General features: G+C 46.6%; 1 protein-coding gene across 3 annotated transcripts in view; it reads right to left on the reverse strand.

Moving 5' to 3' along the window:
* Positions 1-22,679, reverse strand: part of ANKRD22 (ankyrin repeat domain 22) — a 63,255-nt gene that overhangs the window by 30,079 nt on the left and 10,497 nt on the right. For all 3 annotated transcript variants that reach the window (XM_033940231.1, XM_033940232.1, XM_033940230.1), the window contains exon 3: positions 3,843-3,950. In XM_033940231.1, the coding sequence (XP_033796122.1) occupies positions 3,843-3,950 (108 nt within the window). The remainder of the gene's footprint in view (positions 1-3,842; positions 3,951-22,679) is intronic.

A 22,679-nucleotide genomic window follows, 5' to 3' on the forward strand; every position in this document is an offset into this window, starting at 1 on the left:
GACCTTACTGCCCACAAAAGAAGTGGCAGTAGGGCTTAGGTGATAATTTGTTCTAATGACCACATAATGGCAAATTAGCATGTGGCCATTAATTTAAAAAAAAAGAAAAAAAAAAGGGAAAATCAGCCTATTTGCAGCCACAGCAAAAGTGCCATGGTGCAGTGGCGTACCTAGGGTATGTGGCACCCGGGGCACATCATTTTTTGACACCACCACCCCCCCCCCCACCCACCCTCCATGTAAAAAATATTTTTTGTAATAACCATGAAACGGTATAAATGGTCAGAATAGAAACAGGGAGTGAAAATATTCTTTTATTGAACCTCATATATGTAACCATTAATCCAAACATAACATAAATTATGTCTGAATTGTCATGACATCAGAAGTACATATGGAGTAGTTGCAGGTGATGCTTGGGACAGTTCTGATTGTGTTAGTTCGGTTTTATGTGTTTTTTGAATAGAAGGGTTTTTATTTCTTTTTTGAAGGTTTTGTAGTCTGTGGTCGAGGTCAATAGGTTGTAGAGTTGGGGGTCGAGTGTTAGGAGGTTGTCGAACAGTTTTTTTCTTTTGACGTTTTTGGTTGGAGGGTGTGTGAATGGTGTGCGAGTTCTCCTATGTCTGGTTGAGGTGGATTTAATTATTTAGCTGAAGAAATTAGTTACCCCCCCCCCCACCCCCATTCCACACACATTAATTCTCTTCCATTTTTGTTCCCATTATAAAAAACACTGATAAGTTCCCAGAAAAAAAATACATTAAAATAAGAAGTGAAACCAAAGGCCCCTACAGATGAGAACATAACATAAGAATAGCCTAACTGGGTCAGACCAATGGTCCATCATGCCCAGTAGCCCATTCTCAATGTAGCCAATCCAGGTCACTAATACCTGGTCAAAACCCAAAGAGTAGCAACATTCCATGCTACCGATCCAGGGCAAGCAGACACTTCCCCATGTCTTAATAACAGACTATGGACTTTTCCTCCAGGAATTTGTCCAAATCTTTCTTAAAACCAGCTAAGCTATCTGCTTTTACCATAACTTCTGGCCACTTCATTTTTAAGCTTAGATCTTTCCTTCCAAACAGAGACCTTGCTAGATGTCAAATACAACACAAGGGAACTTCACACGGACTTAGCTGTGCAGGAAATGTGAATCTCCTCATACACCCACCTATAGTGCAAAAATGTGCAAAGGTCTGTTTTTTTTTTTTCTTTCAATCACTAGATAGCCTAATGCCACACAAGCAGCACTGTTACAAAAGGTCAATGCTAAGGTTAACAAAGTTTCCTTCCTTGGACCACAAGGAGATACTGACAAACCACTGGAAGAGATAAAAAAACAACTACCTAGGCACAATACCCAAAGACCCACTCAGTGTGTGAACCAGTTGAGTGGAGTGGACTAACTGGGGGGTGGAAATGGGCCCGGAGTTTGCTCAGGAGAATTTCCCAGACCACCTCTTACTCTCAACACATTGACACACTGCCGCCACCACCACCACCACCACCACTAGGAACACCTCACTGGGTAGGCCAGCAATGCTTATAAACTTTATAAAACACATTATTATATATTTTTTATAAAGCACATATTTTAACTGAACTCTCTGACATCCTCAGCCTTTCCATTCACAAAAATAGAAGGAAGAAAAGTTCCCATTTCCTGCTGTCTCATGTCCCCGGCCTATACAATATTTTTCTTCTGCAGACCCTTCAAAAGTCTGACCAAATCCTCATTTCACTTGCATTATAAAGTACTGAGGATGCCATCTCTCCCCAATCCCAGGTCCTAAAGTCTAAGACAGTAGCGCAAACTAGTGCTGCCAGATTCAGGAAAAAAAATTTCGATTCGATTCAGCCTATTGAATTGGTTTATCAATTCGATTTTTCTGCCCAGTTGAGTGATTTTTTTCAAAAATCCTGGTGAGTTTTATAGCTTTTTCACCCCCTTTGGCTTCTCCTAACCACACTGGCGCTGTGGTGTAAATAAAATAAAGAAACAAAAAGGACTTTTCCTCTCTCTGTTAAATCCTAGCTCACGTTTGCGGTCTAACACCAGCTCTGGCAGGATACACATTTCAAATCTGACATATTGTAATCACAAAACAGAAAATAAAATTAATTTTGCTACCTTTTGTTGTCTGGTTATTTTTCAAATCTTGTTGGTCCCAGGCTCTGGTTGTCTTCTGATAACTTGCTTGCCAGGGTCTCCTTCTTTCTTCATGCTAACCATCCATCTGCCATCTCTGTCCTCCCTTTCCATTTCCCTTCCCTCCCCAGGAAGTCTGGTATCTTTCCTTTTTTTCATCTCCCTCCACAGATCCACCTTTTCTTAACTACCCTTTCATCCGGCATCTCTCCCTCCTTCCCCACCACCCCAGGGCCCACCATCTCTCCCTTTCTTTTCCCAATTACCCTCCTAACCAGTATCTCTTTCCCTCCTCCAAACCATCCCTTGTGTCCAATTTCTCTCCCTTTCTGTTCCTTCCCTCCCTAAATCCCATGGTCAATCATCTCTCTCCCTCTCCTCTATTTTCAGACCCATTATTTCTTCCCCCCCCAAAGTCTGGCATATGCACATCTCTTTGAACACCCCCTTCCCTCTGTGTACTTCTACACCAGGGTCCCCCCCCAAAGGCCTGTCCCCCCCCTTGAAGGCCTGCACCCCCTTGAAGACCTGTCCCCACCCCCTTGTAGGCCTGTCCCCCCCCTTAAAGGCCTGCCTGCCTGTCCCCCCCGAAAGCCTGTCTCTCCCCATGAAACGCATGTCCCCCCCTTTTAAGGCCTGCACCCCCCTTGAAGGCCTGTCCCACCCCCTGCCACCCCCCTTAAAGGCCTGCCTGCCTGTCCCCCCCCAAAAGCCTGTCTCCCCCCATGAAGGCTTGTCCCCCCCCTTTAAGGCCTGCATCTCCCCCTGAAGGCTTGTCCCTCCCCTTGAAGACCTGCACTTCCCCCGAAGGCTGCACCCCCCCAAAAGGCCTGCTCCTCTTTGAAGGCCTGTCTCCCACTTGAAGGCCTGTCCCCTCCCTGTCCCCCCCCCTTAAAGGCCTGCCTGCCTGTTCCCCCCTTGAAGGCCTGCCTGCCTGTCCCCCCCCCAAAGCCTGTCTCCCCCCATAAAGGCTTATCCCCCCCTTTAAGGCCTGCATCTTCCCCTGAAGGCCTGCCTGCCCGCCCCACCCCGAAGGATCGCTCGCCCCCCCCTCCCACCCCCAATCCAGACGTCTGGTTCTTCCCCTCTGGCCTCCCCGCACCATTTAGAGTAGAAGCAGCCTGCAGCAAGGTCGCGATGTCAGCGATCTTGAGCTGCTTGTGCTGTCCTCCGCCGCAGATCCGCCCCTTCCTCTGACATCAGTGGAGGGGGCAGGACCGCGGCGGAGGACAGCATGAAGCAGCGCAAGATCGCTGACATCGCGATCTTGCTACAGGCTGCTTCGGTACTCTTAATGGTGCAGGGAAGCCAGAGAGGAAGAACCAGACATCGGGTGGGGGGGGAACGGACGCCAGAGCACCCCCTTAGGGCTCGCACCCGGAGCGGACCGCCCCTCCCGCCCCCCCTTGGTACGCCACTGCCATGGTGCATTGTGGTAAGGGCATGCTAAGGCCACTTTTGCTGCAGCTTTAATAAAAGGGCTCCGATGTGTCTGTGTGTGGTGGGGTGTGAATGTTAGAAGAATTTCTGCCTCATTCTAATTTCCATGATTAAAGTATTGCTATTTTTCCCCTTAAAAATCATTTATTTGCATAATTTTTTTTAGCACTACTTGATCTGTATTTTCAAAGGAGCACATGATTAGAGAACTGATGGGTATCTGCTTTCTAACACATGCTGCACTTACCATGATAAGGTATCCAATTAGCATAACTGGCATTAGGATGATAATCAACAGGTAGTCAAGGAAAGTAAACCTTCTTCTCACAGCATAATGTAAACACGTTCTTTCTTTCTGTAATTAAGATAAAGAACATTTGTATTCACATTTAGGAGAGATATTTCCCAGGGCCAGTGCTTCCATCAGCTGAATTAGGTGGTTGCCTAAAGTGCAAATTCTGGGGGTGGTGTAAAGATAGTGAGCAGCAAAGCAGGTAGTTTAAATTCCCTCCTCCTACCCCAACATTTCACTCTGTGGCTTCTAGGTAGGAGGGAACTTACTAGCTTTAGTGGGTCAGTCTTACAATATGAGCTATGAAATCCCATAACCTCCTGGCTCATACTGTCAGACTGGCCCCATGTGCCAGAGGAATCTGATATGACATTAAGCACAGTGACTGAGCTCTAAAAGAAGCATTTGAGTAAGGTATCCAAGGGGAAGAAGGTAATTTAAACTACCTGCCCCACTGTTGGTCCTTTGGCCACACCCAGAATCTTAAAATGCTAAGAGGCAGGTTGTGGCAGTAGCAAGGGTGGGAAAGGTTTGCATAGAGTATCCGGTATCCTTGCACCAACCCTATTGTCAACTATTTGGAAAAAACAAAAGGAATTGATCCCAAAATATCCACAAAGAAGAAAATCCAGAGAAAAGAAAACAAAACAAAAAAACTCTGTGGAGTGACGATGTTCCTAAATGGACTTTATTCGAAAGTGTCAAAATTCCAAAGGTACACTAAAATCATCCACATGCAAGCAGTGTCTCTCTTCCGACTCACCACACAATTGTTTCCCACGTACTCACCTTTATAGAACCCCCAGGGACCCCTGAAGAAGACTTTTTGTTGAAACGCGGACCGTGTTGGGTCCTGTATCCCTAGCGGACTAGGTCCTTTAAGGCTCTTATGTGGATGATTTATTTTTATGTGGATGGAATTATTTTATGTGGATGATTTCAGTGTACCTTTGGAACTTTGACACTTTCAAATAAAGTCCATTTAGGAACATCGTCACTCCACAGAGGTTTTGTGGGGGGTTTTTTGGTCAACTATTTGAACTCACATCACATGATTTTGACAGTATTAGGGGAAGTTATCAAGCTACTTTATTTATTTTATTTACTTCCTTTTATATCCTGTTCTCCCCAACGAGCTCAGAATAGGTTACAGTTATATAGTCAAAAATAGGTTACAGTTTGCCATACTTATAATACAGTGGGCTTTCAGTAGTGTCATTTGCCCTTAACCTGTTTTAAAGGGTTCTAACACAACTTGCCCAACTATGGTGATTGATAGGTCACCATAGAATGAGATATAAAACATGCAAATGCATGTAAAACAGCTCATTATTATATAAGAATCATATTGTAACTTGTGGTGTGCATTATGGGCATAAAATGATGATAAAATAACCCCTGCCAAAAGATGGGGCTATTTTACTGTGCCAGGAGCATCAAGCCTCAAGGCTGTGGTCTGATGCTCCTGGGTTGGAGCCTAAAGGAGCTGGTGCTGTTCCCTCTCCCATCCCCCATTCAAACCTCTACTCCCCCATCTCCCCACCCACAAAGGTCCTCTACCATTATTGTGGGCCTACAAGACCTTTTCCTGGTGGTCCAGTAGTCTTAGGGCAATAGCAATCCCTAACTGCTCCTGCCCTGCTGGTGCCTTTTCCAAAGTTTCTCATGTAAACCGCTCTGAATTTACATTATAGTCATTAGGGGTATAAAAGCTTTACATAAACAATAAACAAAGTCTGCAATAGAATAGATACCTCTGATGGGGTGGATAACATGAAGAAGGACCTAGCAAAGCTTGAGGAATGGTCTGAAATTTGGCAGCTATGATCTGGTGCTAAGAAATGCAAGGTCATACATTTGGGCTGCAAAAACCCAAGGAAACGGTACAGTTTAGGGGGTGAAGAACTTTTGGGCACAAAAGAGGAGTAGGACTTGGATGTGATAGTATATGATGATCTTAAGGTGGCCAAACAGGTTGAAAAGGCAATGATAAAAGCTAGAAGGATGCTTGGGTGCAAATGTAGAGGAATGACCAGTAGGAAAAAAGAGGTATTGATGCCCCTGTATAAGACTCTGGTGAGACCTCATTTAGAGACAGCACCTTCAAAAAGATATAAACAGAATGGTGGGGAGGTCACGTGATGTGTTGAGCCGAGCAAGACGTGCTCTGCTCGAGCTCCGGGGTCCCGGGTCCTCTTTTGTCCCAACGAGTGCAAATTTTCTTGCGATTTCGCTGTGTCTTGGTGGGAGTAGTTCATGGACCGTTTTGCCCAGCCTGTAAGCCCTGTAATGAGCGGCAAAGTGACCCGGGGAGCGAAGGATCGGGAGGCGCGACTGCACCGCGCTGAACTTAAGATGGCGACCGGGACACCAGACGCGGGTCCTGAGCTCCCGCTGTCGGAGGCGCATATCGCTGCTCTTTCCGCTTCGGTGGTGCGGGCTCTGGATGCCAGGTTTGAGCAGCTGTCGGGTCAACTCTCCTCTTTGGAGTCCCTGGTCACGGAAACAACGCGCCGGACCGGAGAACTGGAAACCAGGGTGGCGCACGTGGAGGAGGCCCACTCTGCTTCGTCGGCAGATCTGACCTCACTTAAAACGCTAATTGCTCGACAGGCAGATAAAATCGAAGACCTCGAGAACCGCTCGAGACGGGATAATCTTCGTCTAATAGGTCTACCTGAGACAGTGTCTGACTCCCGGCTGCACACTACATTGGAATCCTGGCTTCGCACAGCATTACCTCTTCCTGAAGGTATGGGCATCTTGCGGCTGGATCGGGCCCACCGCCTGGGGAGGCGCAGTGAAGACCACACCAGAGCACGGGTCACTATTTTCAAAGTCCATAACTCTGCGCATAAAGTGGAACTGATGAAACAGTACCGTCAAAAGCGCAACCATCTTACCTTTGAAGGAACACAGATTCGTCTTTTCCAGGATTACTCTCCAGCACTGCAGGAGCGAAGGAAGCGGTTTTCTAGAGTCTGCTCCGCTCTCTTTGATCGTCAGCAAAGGTTCCAGCTGCTCTATCCGGCACAATTGCGGATCTGGACTGCTACAGGATGGAAAAGTTACACATCAGCGGACGATGCTCAGGCATATTTGGATTCTTTGCCTGGGGAGGCTGGACCTTCCTCGGTCCCCTGAAACTTTCCTTTCTGTGCTGGTATTTCTGCTACTGAGGTGGTGTCCTGGCGCTGCTTGAGCAAGGACCTTAGATTTTTCCTGGCTGACCAGAGGGCGGGATGCTGAGCGGCTTTCTCCTTTTAGACATGGATTCACAATTGTTCCTTGTTGGCTTGTTGCTTGTTCTATCCTGTGGATCCTTGTTTGAGGGCCAGTTTGATGGTTCTGCATGCACTTGAAGTCCAGTTTATGGGGTCCGGGCTTTTGCCCCTCTGGCCTCTGCTGCTGTTGAATAACCGGGGTAGTTCCGGATGGCCCCCTATTGCTGCATAATCTGAACGCTTGGCGATTAGTCGTTGGCCAGGACTTGTGCTGCTTCAGATTGGGTTGATGCAAACTTCACCTGGCGTGGATCCACCTGTGGAGCTGGGTCCGGTGGTTAAATTCGAGACTTTGGCTCTTCGTTCTTTTGAATCGCAGGACTCTCTGGATGAACAATCCTTTATTATGTTTTGTATGGATGCGGTTTGGTCCTGTGTGTTGGGGGTATGGATGGACGATGGGTGTTGGGCTGGGGTTATGGTACGAATGTCTACATTGGATTTGACCTTTTGGGAGTGGATGGTGAAAACAGTGCCATTGAAGGAGTATGTGTGTCTCAGTGGGTGTCTGTAGGGGACTCTCAGGGACTTCTTTCTGCGTACCTTGAGAGACGCATTTCTATTACTGGATGTCTGGTGGCGCTACTTGGGTTGGGTTATGCTTCTGCTTGTTACTTGAGATGTTATATCCATCATATGCTCATGGTTGGTTCTGGATGGGTACAGTGGGATGGTCAGGTGTGAACTATTCCGGGGATTCTTTATGTGGATTGTGATCTGGGCGGGAGGAGTATGGGGATAGAAGGTTTGGGACTGGGGGGACTCGGGGCCCTGTTCACATTTGTGCGTGACTCCTTCTCTCTCCCGCTTTGGAGGTTGGCAGATATAGTCTGCGGAGGGAGGGGGTTGGGAGTTGCTGCACAGGGCCCTTAGACCACTAGTGGGTCATATGAGGGACGGGGTGGGGATGGTGGTGGGGGGGAGGGATAGTGGGGGGGAGGGTGTGCTGGGCTCTCCTCTTGTTCTTACCTCTTCTTCTTTTCTCTTTCTCTTTTTCCTCCTTCTTTCTTCTTCTTCTTCTTTCGTGTTCTTGAAACCTGGTATTTGGCCTTCTGTCCATTGGTGGAAACTCGGGTCTGGATTGAGGAGCTGGGAGCGGGTCGCTGGCTGGGACGGCCTTGCTCTCGGTTTTATTTCTGGTTCTGTACCGGCTCATTATCCTTCTACATTTTCTCATGAAGCCTCTTAGATGTATTTCCTGGAATATAAATGGTGTCACTTCACCTATTAAACGACAAAAAATTTTACGAGCCTTGAACCGTCAGAAGGCTGATTTAGCCTTCTTGCAAGAGACACATCTGTCAGCGGCAGAGCATGCTAAGCTTCAAACTTGGTGGGTCGGTCAGCATTTGGGAGCACCGGCGATCGATCGGAAGGCGGGGGTTCTGATTCTGATTCGGAAGGGGTTACCCTTTGTCATCCAAGAGCAGTGGGCAGACCCGGGGGGTAGGTATATCATTGCTAAGGTGCTTCTTCATCGTCAACCCCTGATTCTTTGTAATGTTTATGCGCCTAACAATTATGAATCTCGATTTTTCTCCTCACTTATTCGTCTTCTTGGCCAACATTCTGATATACCATTACTTGTGGGAGGGGATTTCAATTGTGTTCATGATCCTTTGCTGGATAAGTCGCTCCCGGCTCCTCAGGACCGGATGCAGCCTACGAGGGGTATTTCTTTACTTTGTTCTTCTTTAGATGTTCTTGACGTTTGGCGGACGCTTCATCCAGGTGAGCGTGACTATACTCACATATCTAGGGCTCATGCCTCTTTATCACGGATTGATTACTGGCTGACTTCTAGCTCTTTGTTTTCTCAAATTGAATCGGCTACAATTGGCTCCTTTGACGTCTCTGATCATACCATGCTTTTGTTAACCCTACATTTGGATATCTCTTCCCCGGGCTCCTTCCGTTGGCGATTTCCGCTTCGATTGTACAAGGACCCGAAGTTTCAGGAGTTCTTACTTCAGAAATGGTCTGACTATCAATTCCATAATATTGAACATCGGAATGATTCTACTCTCTTCTGGGAGGCAGCGAAGGCAGTGCTCCGCGGTGAGATCTTGGCTTATTCCAGTCATCAACGTCGGGCTCGAGATAGGGAAATTTTGCAATTGGAACGTAGGGTTGGTGACCTCCGTCGGCTTTACAGTCAATCTCACACTTCTTCATTGCGTTCTCGGCTTTTAGCCACCCAGAGTCAACTTCAGGAGCTGTTGCATGCTAGGGCAGTCAAGTCGCTTGCTTATTATAAGTATCAATTTTTCAGACATGGGAATCAAAGGGGGGCACTCTTGGCTAGGGTGGTCCGTCGATCTACGGGCCGTACTCATATCTTACAGCTCCGCTCGGCAAGGGGGGATATGGTCAGGACGGATGCCGAGATTAATGCAGTGTTTTATGATTATTATAGGAAGCTCTATTCTCAACCATCTGATTTAATGGAGGGCTCTATGTATTTGGACGGTATTACCCTTCCGTGTATATCCGCTCAGGCGGTGGCTAACCTCAATACCCCTATTACGGCTGAGGAGGTGTCCGGTGTCATACAGAAGGGTTCTTTGCTGAAGGCCCCTGGACCGGATGGTTTCAGGATGGAATTTTATAAACTCCTACACCCTTCGATAGCATCAGTCTTGGCGGATACTTTCACAGCCGCCATTCATCGGGGTGCTCTCCCGGATTCTCTCACTTCTGCTCAAATAATAGTGCTCTTGAAGCCCCAGAAAGATGCTACCCTTTCTTCCTCTTATCGCCCTATTTCGCTGCTGAATGTGGAGGCTAAATTGTTCGCCAAGGTTTTGGCTAACAGGCTGGCCTGTGTTCTCCCTGATTTGATTGCTTCCCCGCAGGTGGGGTTTGTGCAGGGGCGTACTAGTGTGAAAAACATTAGATCCATATTGGCCTCTTTGGAATTTGTGGAAAGAACCAATATATCTTCCCTTTTGGTCAGCTTTGATGCTGAGAAGGCCTTCGATCGGGTCTCTTGGAACTTTTTATTTGAGGTTTTGACTAGGTATGGCATAACGGGTTTTTTTCAGGATGCGGTTCGGGTACTTTATCATTCCCCTACAGCCTTTGTTTGGGCTAATGGACATTGTTCTTCTTCATTCCCCATATGTCGTGGTACGCGTCAGGGCTGTCCTCTTTCCCCATTGCTTTTTGCTCTGTCGTTGGACCCTTTGATTCGGGATATTCAGATTAATAAAACTATTTCCGGTATTCGCATTGGTTCCTCTGAATTTAAAATCTCGGCTTTTGCGGATGACCTCCTGGTTCATATCTCGAACCCCGTTGTCTCTCTGTCCAATTTGATGGCCACTTTTCAGGAATATGGAGATTATTCAGGGTTTAAGCTTAATCTTGACAAATCTTTAGCGTTGGCCACGTCTTCATCAATACGGGACTCTTGGCCTGGGTCCTTTCCCCTTCAATGGGCTTCCTCTTCGTTTCGGTACTTAGGGATAATACTGACACCGTGTACCTCTGGGTTATATCGTGTTAACATCGACTCCCTGTTAAATTTTTCGGCTGAGTGTTTTGCTCGGTGGGCTCCATATCCTTTGTCCCTGTCGGGCAGGATTCATTTGTTTAATATGGTTCTTTTTCCTAAATGGCTTTATACTTTGCAGTTACTCCCGTTATGGCTTTTGAAACGGGATATTACTAAATTGCATTCTATGCTTTCTCGATTCTGTTGGGGGGGACGGCGTCCGCGGGTGGCGTTGCGTTACCTGTTTGGTGACTGGAAGGGTGGGGGCTTGGGGCTACCGCATTTTCGGTTATACAATGCTGCTTGTTTGATGCGTTATTTGGGTGAGTGGCTTTCGGACCGCCAGGATTTTACTCCGAAACCCTATGAGAAGGAATTTTTTGCCCCTTGGCACATCTTGTCCTTGGTACAGGCCCCTCGCTCTCAATTACCGGTGTCACTTCGGGGAAGTTTGTTGTTGCATTCTCTACGCATCGTCTGGTCTTTTGTGCTGGACTCCTGGAAAGGGACTCCCACGATTACTAGATACTTACCTATTCAGGGAAATCTGCAATTTAGCCCCGGCATGGAGAATGCTAGTTTTCGTGAGATGGCGTCCCGGGATTTTACGTTACTTACCCATGTGCTTCAAGTTGATGGTTCTTTAATGTCTTGGGATGCTTTGGTCCGGTCTGGGGTTTTTGCTGTGGGTGACTTCTTTGCGTTTCGACAACTTCATCATTATATTCATTCTCTCCCCCGAGCTGCGCTAGCATTTCCTATTGAGGACAAATTTACAACACTTTTAGATCCTTATTTGGAAAATGGATTTACGGTTTCTGGCCTTTATAGAGATTTCAGGCGTTGGTTGGGAACGACTGATCGTACCGTATTACAGGATCATTGGTGTCGAGATCTAGGGATAGCTCAGGACGCTTTGGATCTTTCTTCCTTGATTGCTAGACTACCAGGAGTGTCTGTCAATGCTGATCTTCGGGAGTGTCAGTTTAGGGTTATACATCGAGGCTATTTCACGAAGAGTCAGTTGTATTATTCAGGTTTTACGGATTCTCCTTTGTGCCCCAAATGTCTCCAGCAACCTCACTCGTTTATTCATGCCTTTTGGTCTTGTGTGAAAATCAAGCGTTTTTGGAGGCAGGTTCTATCTTATGTGGAGCGTGTTTTGGGATTGACGCTTCCCTTTTCGGCAGCCGGTCTCCTGCTGGATAAATATGAGGCCTTTTGTTTACCTGATTCGGGGCAGCGGCAGTTTATGAGACGGGTGGGGGTGCTGGGGAAGAAGGTAATTCTATCTGTTTGGATTGGAGATACTTTGCCCTCTTTTTGGGCTTGGAGGAATCGCTTGCATGCTCTGCTGCTGCTGGAGCGGAAGGATGCGTCTTTCAGTTTACACAGAAAGCGTCTCTTCCTTCGAGTCTGGAATTCTTACCTTTTTTCATTATCTCCGAGGGCTCGAAGTGACATTTTGAATTCTTTGTAATTCTTTCTGAGGCCCGGGCATGTTCCATCTTTGAGGAGGCACCAGGTGTTCTTTCCTTTCTCTTTCTTCTCTTTTCTTTTCTTATCTCTTTTCCTTCTTCTATCCCTGGGGGCATTTACTTCTGTTTAGGCAAGGAGTTCTTGTGTCTGTTTTGGACCAGGGGGTTTTGGGGTGGGGGTGGTTTGGGTGGGACTGTGGGATTTGATGACCTGTACCTGATTATTTTCTCCTGTTATTATGGTTTATTTGTTTGTGGGTTTGACATAGGTTATTTGATAATAAGATATAAATTTTGAAGGAATGATGTTGTATGTAGAGCTTGAAGAAATGGAGCCTTCAGAGTTCTGGCCCTGCGTATTGCAAACTCTTATTTGTGAATGGCATGTCTTACTCTGTGGGTACCTGTTGTATATGTCTTTTCCTTCAATAAAAATTGTTTGAACATAAACAGAATGGTGGGGTGGGAGGCATAATATTCCAGTTGGCCAAGTTGCCTAAGGCCCCTCCTATGGGAGGGGCCTTAGGCATCTGAGTCAATCAGAGCCTTAGGCCCCTCCCAGTATATCCCAGAATGCACCAGGAAGGGGAGGGCCCGTTATTTTGGTGGGTCTAATGGCCAGAGGGTGTGAGCCTCCCTTCAGCTGGACTTTCAAATACAAGGTACAGGGGGTTGAGGGGTTTTGGTAGAGTTAGGGGTAGGGTGCCTGCAGCCTTAGAGGGGTATCAGGGGATTTCTTGTTCACAGGTGTTCCAGGCAGGTTCGGGAGGTGGCAAGACGAACTGGGCATCCCTCCTGCTGGTCTTCAACAGGGGAGGTGCAAAGGTTCGGGAGCATGAGGGAGTGGACATCTCTCCTGCCTGGCCTTTTCGGAAAGGGTTCAGAGGCAGGAGGGAATAGGCATCCCTCTTGCCCGGATGCGGCTACTGAGACCGGCAACCTATACAGAATCTGTCCTTAAGAGCATTTTATGTTAGTGGGTAGTAACTAGGCAGGACATAGCCAGAGAGTGGGAATAGAGAGCAAATGCAGGTAGAGCACAGCACTTGTGCAGTTAAAACAGATCCACTTAGCGCCTCTGCGTTAATTGTGTTTAGAGTACCTCCTGTTAATGAGCATTCTAATGTGAGAACAGCAAAATTGGCATACTGGGCATACTACTACTACTTATCATTTCTATAGCACTGTACATTTAACATTCGATAGGCGGTCCCTGCTCAAAAGAGCTTACAATCTAATTTGGCCTGGCAGACAGGACATTTCAGGTTGGGGAGTTTCTGGGTATAGGTATCGGACAGTGATTGGGAGTTAAGAATTGAAAGCAGCTTCAACAAAAGTGGGCTTTTAGCTTGGATTTGAATACTGCTAGAGATGGAACATGACGTATTGACCCTGGCAACTTGTTCTAGGTATACGGCATGGCAAGAAAGAAGGGACGGAGTCAGGAGTTGGCGGTGGAGGAGAAGGGTACAGGTAAGAGGGACTTACCCGATGAAGATAAGAGGGACTTACCCCAATAGTTGCGGCATCACCTACTGCACGTTAAGATTTTGTGTTAAGGTGAGGTGAGAGGAAAATTTAACATGCCTTAATAAAAGGGCCCCAATTTTGTAGATTAAATTGTTGGTATGAAATAGTCACCTGATAGTTCTGTTTGTTGTATCTGTCCATAAATTGGTAGGGCACGATTTGCCTTTGCTGAAGCTATGTTGACTCAGTCCCTTTATGCTGTGTCTATTTATTTGGTCAGTAATTTTGTTTTTAATATACCTTCAGACATTTTGCCTGGCAACAATGTAAGGCTCATAGGTTTATAGTTTCTCAGATCACCCCAGGACCCCTATATAAAAATTGGCTTTACATTGACCACCCTCCAATCTTAAGGTATTGTGGCCATTTTGAATGATAAATTACAGATTATTAGAAACAAGTGAGCAATTTCATGTTTGAGCTTTTTCATGAGTCTGGGGAAATGCCATCCAGTCCTGGTAATTCATCGCTCTTGAATTTGTCAATTTGTTTTATAATATCTTCTAGACCAGTGTCTCTCAAACTTTCTCAGCTCCGGCACACTAAATGGAGCAAATTTTGTTTTGCGGCACACTATAATTGAAATGATGGCATTACAAAACCAACAAAAAATTAAATTTGAGAGTTATTTATTTAAAGTTCTTTAAGTTATATATGGGTAATTATAATAATGGGGAAACTAAAGTAGATAGAATAGAATTGCTAATCAATGCGATGGATATGCTTGTTTTTGAGTGCAAATTAACTCAAAATGTGGCTCGATAGTTGACAAGCAAACACGAAATTCATTGTCCACAGTCGTTCTCTTTTTTAAAAAGATTTCTGGTCAGAGCTGAAAATCCAAGTTCACAAAGATAGGAAGATCCAAATGGTAACAGTCTCGATAGCTTTGTTGCTCATTAGAATAACTACTGCATAAAAAATACAAATAAAATTACTTGCCATTAGTTTTCAAGGACCAATCATGTCAAAGAATGATGCTTGTTGGGGCAGTTGTATTCTTATGCACACAGAAACTCATAACATTGACAGACTCTTGCATTCGTGATATACATGTCATCTATTATCCCAGGACAAGCAGGCAGCTATTCTCACATATGGGTGACTTCATCCACGGAGCCCGGAAGCGGACAGCCTCGCAAACAGACTTGCTTGTAGAAACGTAGAAGTTTCAAGTCAGCCGCACCGCGCATGCGCAAGTACCTTCTCACCCAGCACAGGGCAAGTCTCCTCAGTTCTCAGTTTTCCACGGAGCTGAGAACTCTGTACTTTGACACTTTGCGTCTAACTTCGTTCACTTCGTGCCTTCTCTCACCGCGGTTTGTGTTCTTTTTAGTCGCGAATCACAGTGTTACTTTCTATATTTTCTTTTAAAAAAAATTTTTTTTTAAAGATTTTATTTTTCTTCGTTGACTGACTGGCGGGGCCAGGCCTTGCGGCTGCAAGCCTGCGGGCTTTGACTTCACAGCGGCTATCTTCCCTCCTATGTCCCGGCGAGCCACAGGCTTCAAGAAGTGTAGCCAGTGCCAGTGTGCGATTTCTCTCACGGATCCACACCGCTGGTGCCTCAAGTGTTTGGGCCTGACCATAATCCTAAGTCATGCGAGCGCTGTGCTACTCTTCAACCTTGAGCCCTTAAACGTTGTCGGGTTTTAGTGAAGAAACTCTTCAGGATGGACTCTTCAGTGACACCCTCGACCTCGAGTGCTGCCTCAGTCCCACCTTCCAGCGAGGGTCCTCCTGCTTCCACGACTCCGACCTCGAGTCTCATCAGACTGTCCTTGTTTGGATCATCTTTAGCCTCGAGTACACCTGCTTTATCTTCCCCTGAGCTTCCCTCAGGTCAGATACCTACACAGAAGGTTCCTGCGGTGGTCCTTAAGCCTTCCAAGACCTCCAAGTCCAAGCACATCTCCACTGCCACCTTGGAGCCTTTAGCCTCAGCAAATGGTCCGGTTTCAGACACGGATACACCTTTGCAGGCTTCTCTCCAAACCATGTTGGAGCAGCAATTTGTTCAGTTACTGAGCAAACATGGACCTGCCTCGACGCTGCCTCCTGTAATCCAGCCTGGGCAATCAGCAATCTTCCATGCCTGTGCCTCGAGCTGAAGCTTCACACTCTATGCAAGGAGCAGAGTCTTTGCGAGTGTCTGGTCTGGCATCTATCCACTCTATGCAAGGAGTAAATTATTTGCGAGTGTCTCGACATGAATTTTCACACTCCATACAAGGAGCAGAGTCTTAGGGAGTGCTTCGAGATTCCTTGATCCAATCCACTGTGTTTTGATCTACAGCTTCTAGCCCTATCCATTCACCAGGAGCATTGCCTGTTTCCATACATAGGGTGAAATCTCCTCAATCCTTGAGACTTGTTTCCAGACACCACTCTCGTTGTCGATTGAGGCCTTCATTGAGACACCCATCGAGGCACAGATCTTCCTCTAAAGAGCAGCCTTCTTCGTCTAGGCCTCATTCCAGACCTTCCAGCTCTTCGAGGCCTCCAACTCCTCCGCTTCCGAACCCTGAGGAATCAGCTGCTTCCATTGCCTCCTCCAAGTCTCCATATTCTTTGGATTGCCACTTCTCCAGAGAGGTTTCACCTTCGTTCTCCACTCGAGGTGCCTCAAGGTCATCAAGTCCCTCTCGAGGCAGGGCCCTGGCAGATCAGCTGTCTTTCTCTTCCTTCCTTCATCAGATGGCTGATGACCTGGAAATTCAATTAGATGCTGGTTCTAAATACTCTAAGGAGTATCTTGAGGTCATGCATCTGTCTCAACCTCCTGCAGAGTCACTTAAGCTTCCTCTTCATAAGCTTTTGTTTCAAACTTTCAAATGATGTCTGGAGACTCCTTATGCTATACCTGCTGTTCCAGGCAAGTTGGACTCAAGGTATAGAACTCTACATTGCAAAGGATTTGAGAATTCACAGTTATCTCACCAATCCCTCCTTGTAGAGTCCTCTTTGAAAAGAACCCATCCTTCCATGGTCTATGCTACAATTCCTCCTGGAAGGGAGGGTAAGACCATGGACAAGTTTGGACACCGTCTATATCAAAATGCTATGATGTCCTCCAAAGTCCTCAATTACAACTTTGTCTTTGTTACTTATCTCAAGTTCCTCATTGATCTTCTCCCAGGTTTTCTGAAGAACCTGGATCAACATAGACATTTCGAGTTCCAAGAAGTCACTGTGACTCTGTCACAACTCAGATTGCATCTTCTCCAGTCATCTTATGATGCCTTTGAGCTGTCGTCCAGGGCCACTGCTTTCTCTGTAGCAATGCGCTGCTTGGCCTGGTTTCGTACCATTGACATGGATCCTAATCTTCAGGACCATCTGGCTAACATTCCTTGTCAGGGCAATAACCTTTTGATGAATCCATAGAAGCTACCACTAAGAAGTTGTCTGAACATGAAAAATCTTTTGTTTCCATTGTCAGACCAAAGTCAAAGCCAGCTCCTGCAAAACCTTCAATGCCCTACTCCGGTTTTCCAGAGGCATTATACTCCAAGGGCAGCTCCTTACACTCGAGCACCTCCTAAGAAACCACAGTGGCAGAAGCAACAGAAACTTCAGCCTTTTGCTGCACCTAAGGCTGCACAACCTTTTTGACTGTCTAAAACAGAGCATAACCTCCATAGTTCTGCCTCTGTCCTCCCTTCCCCCTATAGGAGGTCACCTCCATCTTTTTTTACCACCGATGGGAGACCATTACATCTGACCTCTAGGTGCTGTCAATAATCCGGGAAGGATACTCTCTTCATTTCACTCAGGTTCCACCAGAGCTTCCTCCAAGAGAGTATCCTTCCAATCCATCCCAGATCGCCCTTCTTCTTCAGGAAGCTCAAGCTCTGCTTCGTGTCCGTGCCATCGATGAAGTTCCTTTGGAACAGCAGAGCAGGGGGTTTTACTCCCGTTACTTCCTAGTTCCGAAGAAGACGGGCGATCTGAGACCCATTTTGGATCTCAGGGCTCTCAACATATTTTTAGTCAAAGAAAAATTTTGCATGTTGTCTCTGGCGTCCCTTTACCCCCTTCTAGATCAGAATGATTGGTTATGTTCTCTGGATCTCAAGGAGGCCTATACTCACATCACCATTCATCCGACCTCCCGTCAGTGCCTCAGATTTCGGGTGGGGAATCTGCATTATCAATACAGAGTGCTACCCTTTGGCCTGGCTTCATCTCCCAGAGTGTTCACCAAGTGCTTGGTGGTGGTAGCAGCAGTTCTAAGGAAACATGGTCTTCAGGTATTTCCCTACCTAGATGACTGGCTCAAAGATTCAACATCTCAGGGGGATATTGTAGCGACCCAATGGACTACGTGGTTCCTACAAAGCTTGGGATTCGAAATCAACTTTCCCAAATCCCAACTTCAGCCCTCTCAGAATCTACAGTTATTGGAGCTGTTCTGGACACTATCCAACTAAGACCATTCCTTCCACAACAACGTCTGGAGGCTCTTCTTCAACTTTGTCATGCAGTGTCTTCCCGCTCTTCAATTTCAGCAAGACATATGATAGTACTACTTGGTCACATGACCTCCACAGTACACGTAACTCCTTTTGCCGTACTTCAACTCAGAATTCCTCAGTGGACCCTGGCATCTCAGTGGATGCAGGCTTGAGAACCAATCTCTTGACACATTACACCATGATTCTGCTAGCTCCTCGGTGGCTGAGACAACCTTGGTACTCCCTTCTACTCAGCAGCAGGGAGCCATACCTTCTACCAGTTTCTCCGTCTCTGCTTGCACAGAATCAAGGATCTATACTTCATCCCAACCTGCAATCTCTACACCTGACAGCTTGGTACCTCTCAACATAACTCCTCTTCAGTTTTCTCAACCTGTACGAGACGTTATAGAGGCTTCTAGAAAGCCTACCACTAGACAATGCTACCACCAAAAATGGACTAGATTTTCTATGTAGTGCATTTCTCATGATAAGGAGCCTCAAGATTCCTCCTTATCTTCTGTTTTAGATTATCTTTTGCACTTATCCTCCTTTGGCCTCAAGTTTACATTGATCTGAGTCCATCTCAGTGCAATTGCTGCTTTCCATCAGCCTATTGAAGGTAAACCCTTCTCTGCTCATCCGGTGGTTTCCAGATTTATGAAAGGTCTTTTTAATGTCAAACCTCTCAAACCGCCTCCAGTGTTTTGGGATCTCAATGTTGTTCTTGTTCAATTGATGAAGCCTCCATTTGAACCAATGTCTACGGCTCATCTGAAGTATCTTACTTGGAAAGTGGTCTTTCTCATTGCCCTCACATCTGCTCAACGAGTCAGTGAGCTGCAAGCTTTAGTTGCTGATCCACCTTTCACAGTTTTCCATCATGACAAGGTGGTCCTTTGTACTCATCCTAAATTCTTACCTAAAGTGGTTTCAGAATTTCATCTCAACCAATCTATTGTACTTCCAGTGTTTTTTTCCAAGACCTCATTCACATCCTGGAGAATCAACTCTTCATACTCTGGACTGTAAATGTACTTTGGCCTTCTACTTGGAACGCACCAAACCACACAGAACTGCTCCTCAACTTTTTGTCTCCTTCAATCCAAACAAGTTAGGACATCCAATTTCTAAGCTTACCATCTCCAACTGGATGGCTGCTTGTATCTCTTTCTGCTATGCCCAGGCTAGACTACAACTACAGAGTCGAGTTACAGCCCACAAAGTAAGAGCCATGGCAGCTTCAGTAGCTTTCCTCAGATCCACTCCTATTGAGGAAATTTGCAAAGCTGCTACCTGGTCCTCGGTTCATACTTTCACCTCTCACTATTGTCTGGATGTTTTCTCCAGACGGGATGGCCATTTTGGCCAGAGAGTATTACAAAATTTATTCTCCTAAGTTGCCAACACTCCCACCATCCCATTTTGGTTAGCTTGGAGGTCACTCATATGTGAGAATAGGCTGCCTGCTTGTCCTGGGATAAAGCACAGTTACTTACCATAACAGTTGTTATCCAGGGACAGCAAGCAGCTATTCTCACAACCCACCCACTTCCCCTATTTGTCTTCTCTGCTAGCTATCTGAACTGAGGAGACTCGCCCTGTGCTGGGCGGGAAGGCACTCGTGCATGCGTGGTGTGACTGACTCAAAACTTCTACGTTTCTACAAGCAAGTCTGCTTGCGAGGTTGTCCGCTTCCGGGCTCCGTGGATGACATCACCCATATATGAGAATAGCTGCTTGCTGTCCCTGGATAACAACTGTTACGGTAAGTAACTGTGCTTTCTAGTGTATACATATGAAGGGAATTTTTAATAATAAAGCAAAATTCTGGAATCTTTTTGGGGCACACCAAGGTGCCATGGCATACAGTTTGAGAGTCACAGTGATTAGTTGCTCCAAATAATCACTATCAAAGAAGATTTCTTGGGTTGATATGACCCCAATATCCTCCTCAGTAAACACTGAGACAAATAGATTATTAATTTTTTCTGCTAGTACTTTATTTTCCCTGAGCATTCCTTTATCTCTTGATCATCCAGCAGTCCAAACAACTCCCTCACGGGTTTTTAAGCTGTGAGGTTATCTTTGGTGATGTCTTGTGCCACTATATGTTGCCCATTTTCCACTATCTTCATGCTTTGAGAAAAAGATTGAACTTGCATCAGATTATCCTACTGGGCTAGGTACATAATTAGCATCATGCTGTAGGTGCAATTACAAAACAGAAAGTCACTCAGACAGTAATTATTCTGGACTCGTCTGCTAGGAATATGATATTACTTAAGGTGTCCCTGTGATTCTAGAATTGCTGCCTTTTAAGAAGAAATAATGTCAGTGTGGGATTATATATTTATTTATTTAAAAATTTATATACCGCATAAAAACTATGGGGTTAATAATCAAAAAAAAAAAAAGTCTAAAAAGTGTCCTAAATGGCTACTTGGATGATCAAAAAACCTGATCGTCCAAGTACCCATAACCAAAGCTGGTTTTTAGACGTATCTAAAAACAGCTTAGGCCTTTCCCCTGCCTCTAGACGCACAGAGAGAAAAGAGGTGTGTTTAGAGGAGGGGAAAGGGCGGGCAGTGGGTGGGAGGTGGGACAACCTACACCTAGGCGTACAACAGGTATAACCAAAACATTTACAGGTTGCCTAGTTGGCACTTAGACCTTTTTGACTTAGACGTAGTCAAACCAGGTCTAAGTGCTGAAAAAGGGGCCGCTGAGCTGATGGCCGCTGGCGCCATCAGTTCAGTGGCCCGGCAACCTACCCACCACAACCATCACAGCAGGAGAGATGCCTCATCTCCCCTACCGTGATGCCATCACTCCTCTACCCGAACTGCCGTGACCCGCAGCAGGAGAGATGCCATATCTCTCCTGCCGCGGGTCACAGCAGTTCTGGTAGAGGAGTGATGGCATCACGGTAGGGGAGATGAGACATCTCTCCTGCTGCAATCCATCACCCCCCCTCGCAATTAACATCGGGCCAGGAGAGAGCCCAAGCTCTCCTGGCCCGCGGCGACCCCTGACTTGAGTGAGCCAGGAGAGAGCCCAAGCTCTCCTGGCCCCGGCGACCCCCGTCTGGATTGGGCCAGGAGGGAGGCCAAGCCCCCTGGCCCCAGCGACCCCCTACCCCACCCCCCACTACAATATGGGCAGAAGGGATTCCAGGCCCTCCTGCCCTCGACGCAACCCCCCCCTCCCCCCCAACGACCGCCCCCCCAGCTGACTCGTGACCCCCCCAGCCGACCCCATGACCCCCTCTACCCTCACCCCCCTTCCCCGTACCTTTTTTAAAGTTGGCCGGACAAACGGGTGCCAAACCCGTCCGTCTGGCAGGCAGCCGACGCCAGAATGGGGCCAGATTGGCCCAGCCGTCCCAAAGCCCCGCCCACAGGTGGGGGGCCTAAGGCGCCTGGGCCAATCAGAATAGGCCCGGGAGCCTTAGGCTCCTCCTGTGGGCGGGGCCTTAGGCACATGGGCACAGTAGGTGATGCAGCAACTATTGGGGTAAATCCCTCTTATCTTCATCGGGTAAGTCCCTCTAACCTGTACCCTTCTCCTCCACCCTCAACTCCTGACTCCGTTCCTTCTTTGGCACATAAAGACAGTCCTTAAGTGGCACAGACAATCCAGTCCTTCCCTTCACAGAGATATGTACACCAATCATGAATCTTCTCTTTCTTTCTTTTCTTCCTTCTTCTCCACAAACCAAACCCAGCCTGATGTTGTTTCTCCCCAATTGTGCCCAAGTGAGAAACATGAGCCAATCAGGACTTGTCTAGCAGGTTATGACTGGACACATATAAGGATGTCGGATGGGCTTCTACATGGTCCCTCTCAATCAGGACTAGTACAGAAAGTCTTGCCAAGAAGATAGCAAGCGAGATGAACTTCATTCCAATATTCCTGTGAAGCTTGCTCCGACACAATTTCTCAGGAGCTAGACTGGAGCCCAGTACTGATAGCTGACCTTGGATAGCAGCTAACAGCTTGTTTACTAAGAGCATGCAGCATCCATGATATATTTGTTCATAAAAGATGGTTCATGGCCTAGCAAGGCCTCAAGCCTCCAAAGAGTGATGCAAGGATACCTCTAAAATGCCACCATTTTGGTCTCTACATGTCTCAGCTTCTCAACCTGTGACTTTCTGGTCTTGCCAGACATCCCTTGATCCTCCTCTCCGAGTTTTTGTTTCACTGGAAGATCACCTGGCTCTCAAGCACTGTACATGTAATTGTTTTCATATGACCATACTGGATATTTCTGGACAGTTAAAGGTTCCAGTTGAGACCTCAGGGGAAAACCAAGGCTTCACAATGCCCCATTGTTCTGGTCCTAGCTTTACTTCATTGCTCTTGAAGCATACACTAGAATAGATGACATGTACATCACGAATGCAAGAGTCTGTCACTGTTATGAGCGTCAGTGTGCATATGGACACAACCGCCCGACAAACTAAACTATGTTAAACTAAACATAATAAACATGACTATTGTAATTTGAATTGCTTCAAAATGTGTCCACTAATATTTTGTGA

Source organism: Geotrypetes seraphini, chromosome 4, assembly GCF_902459505.1.
Source record: "Geotrypetes seraphini chromosome 4, aGeoSer1.1, whole genome shotgun sequence".
In the NCBI taxonomy this organism is placed as follows: Eukaryota; Metazoa; Chordata; class Amphibia; order Gymnophiona; family Dermophiidae; genus Geotrypetes; species Geotrypetes seraphini.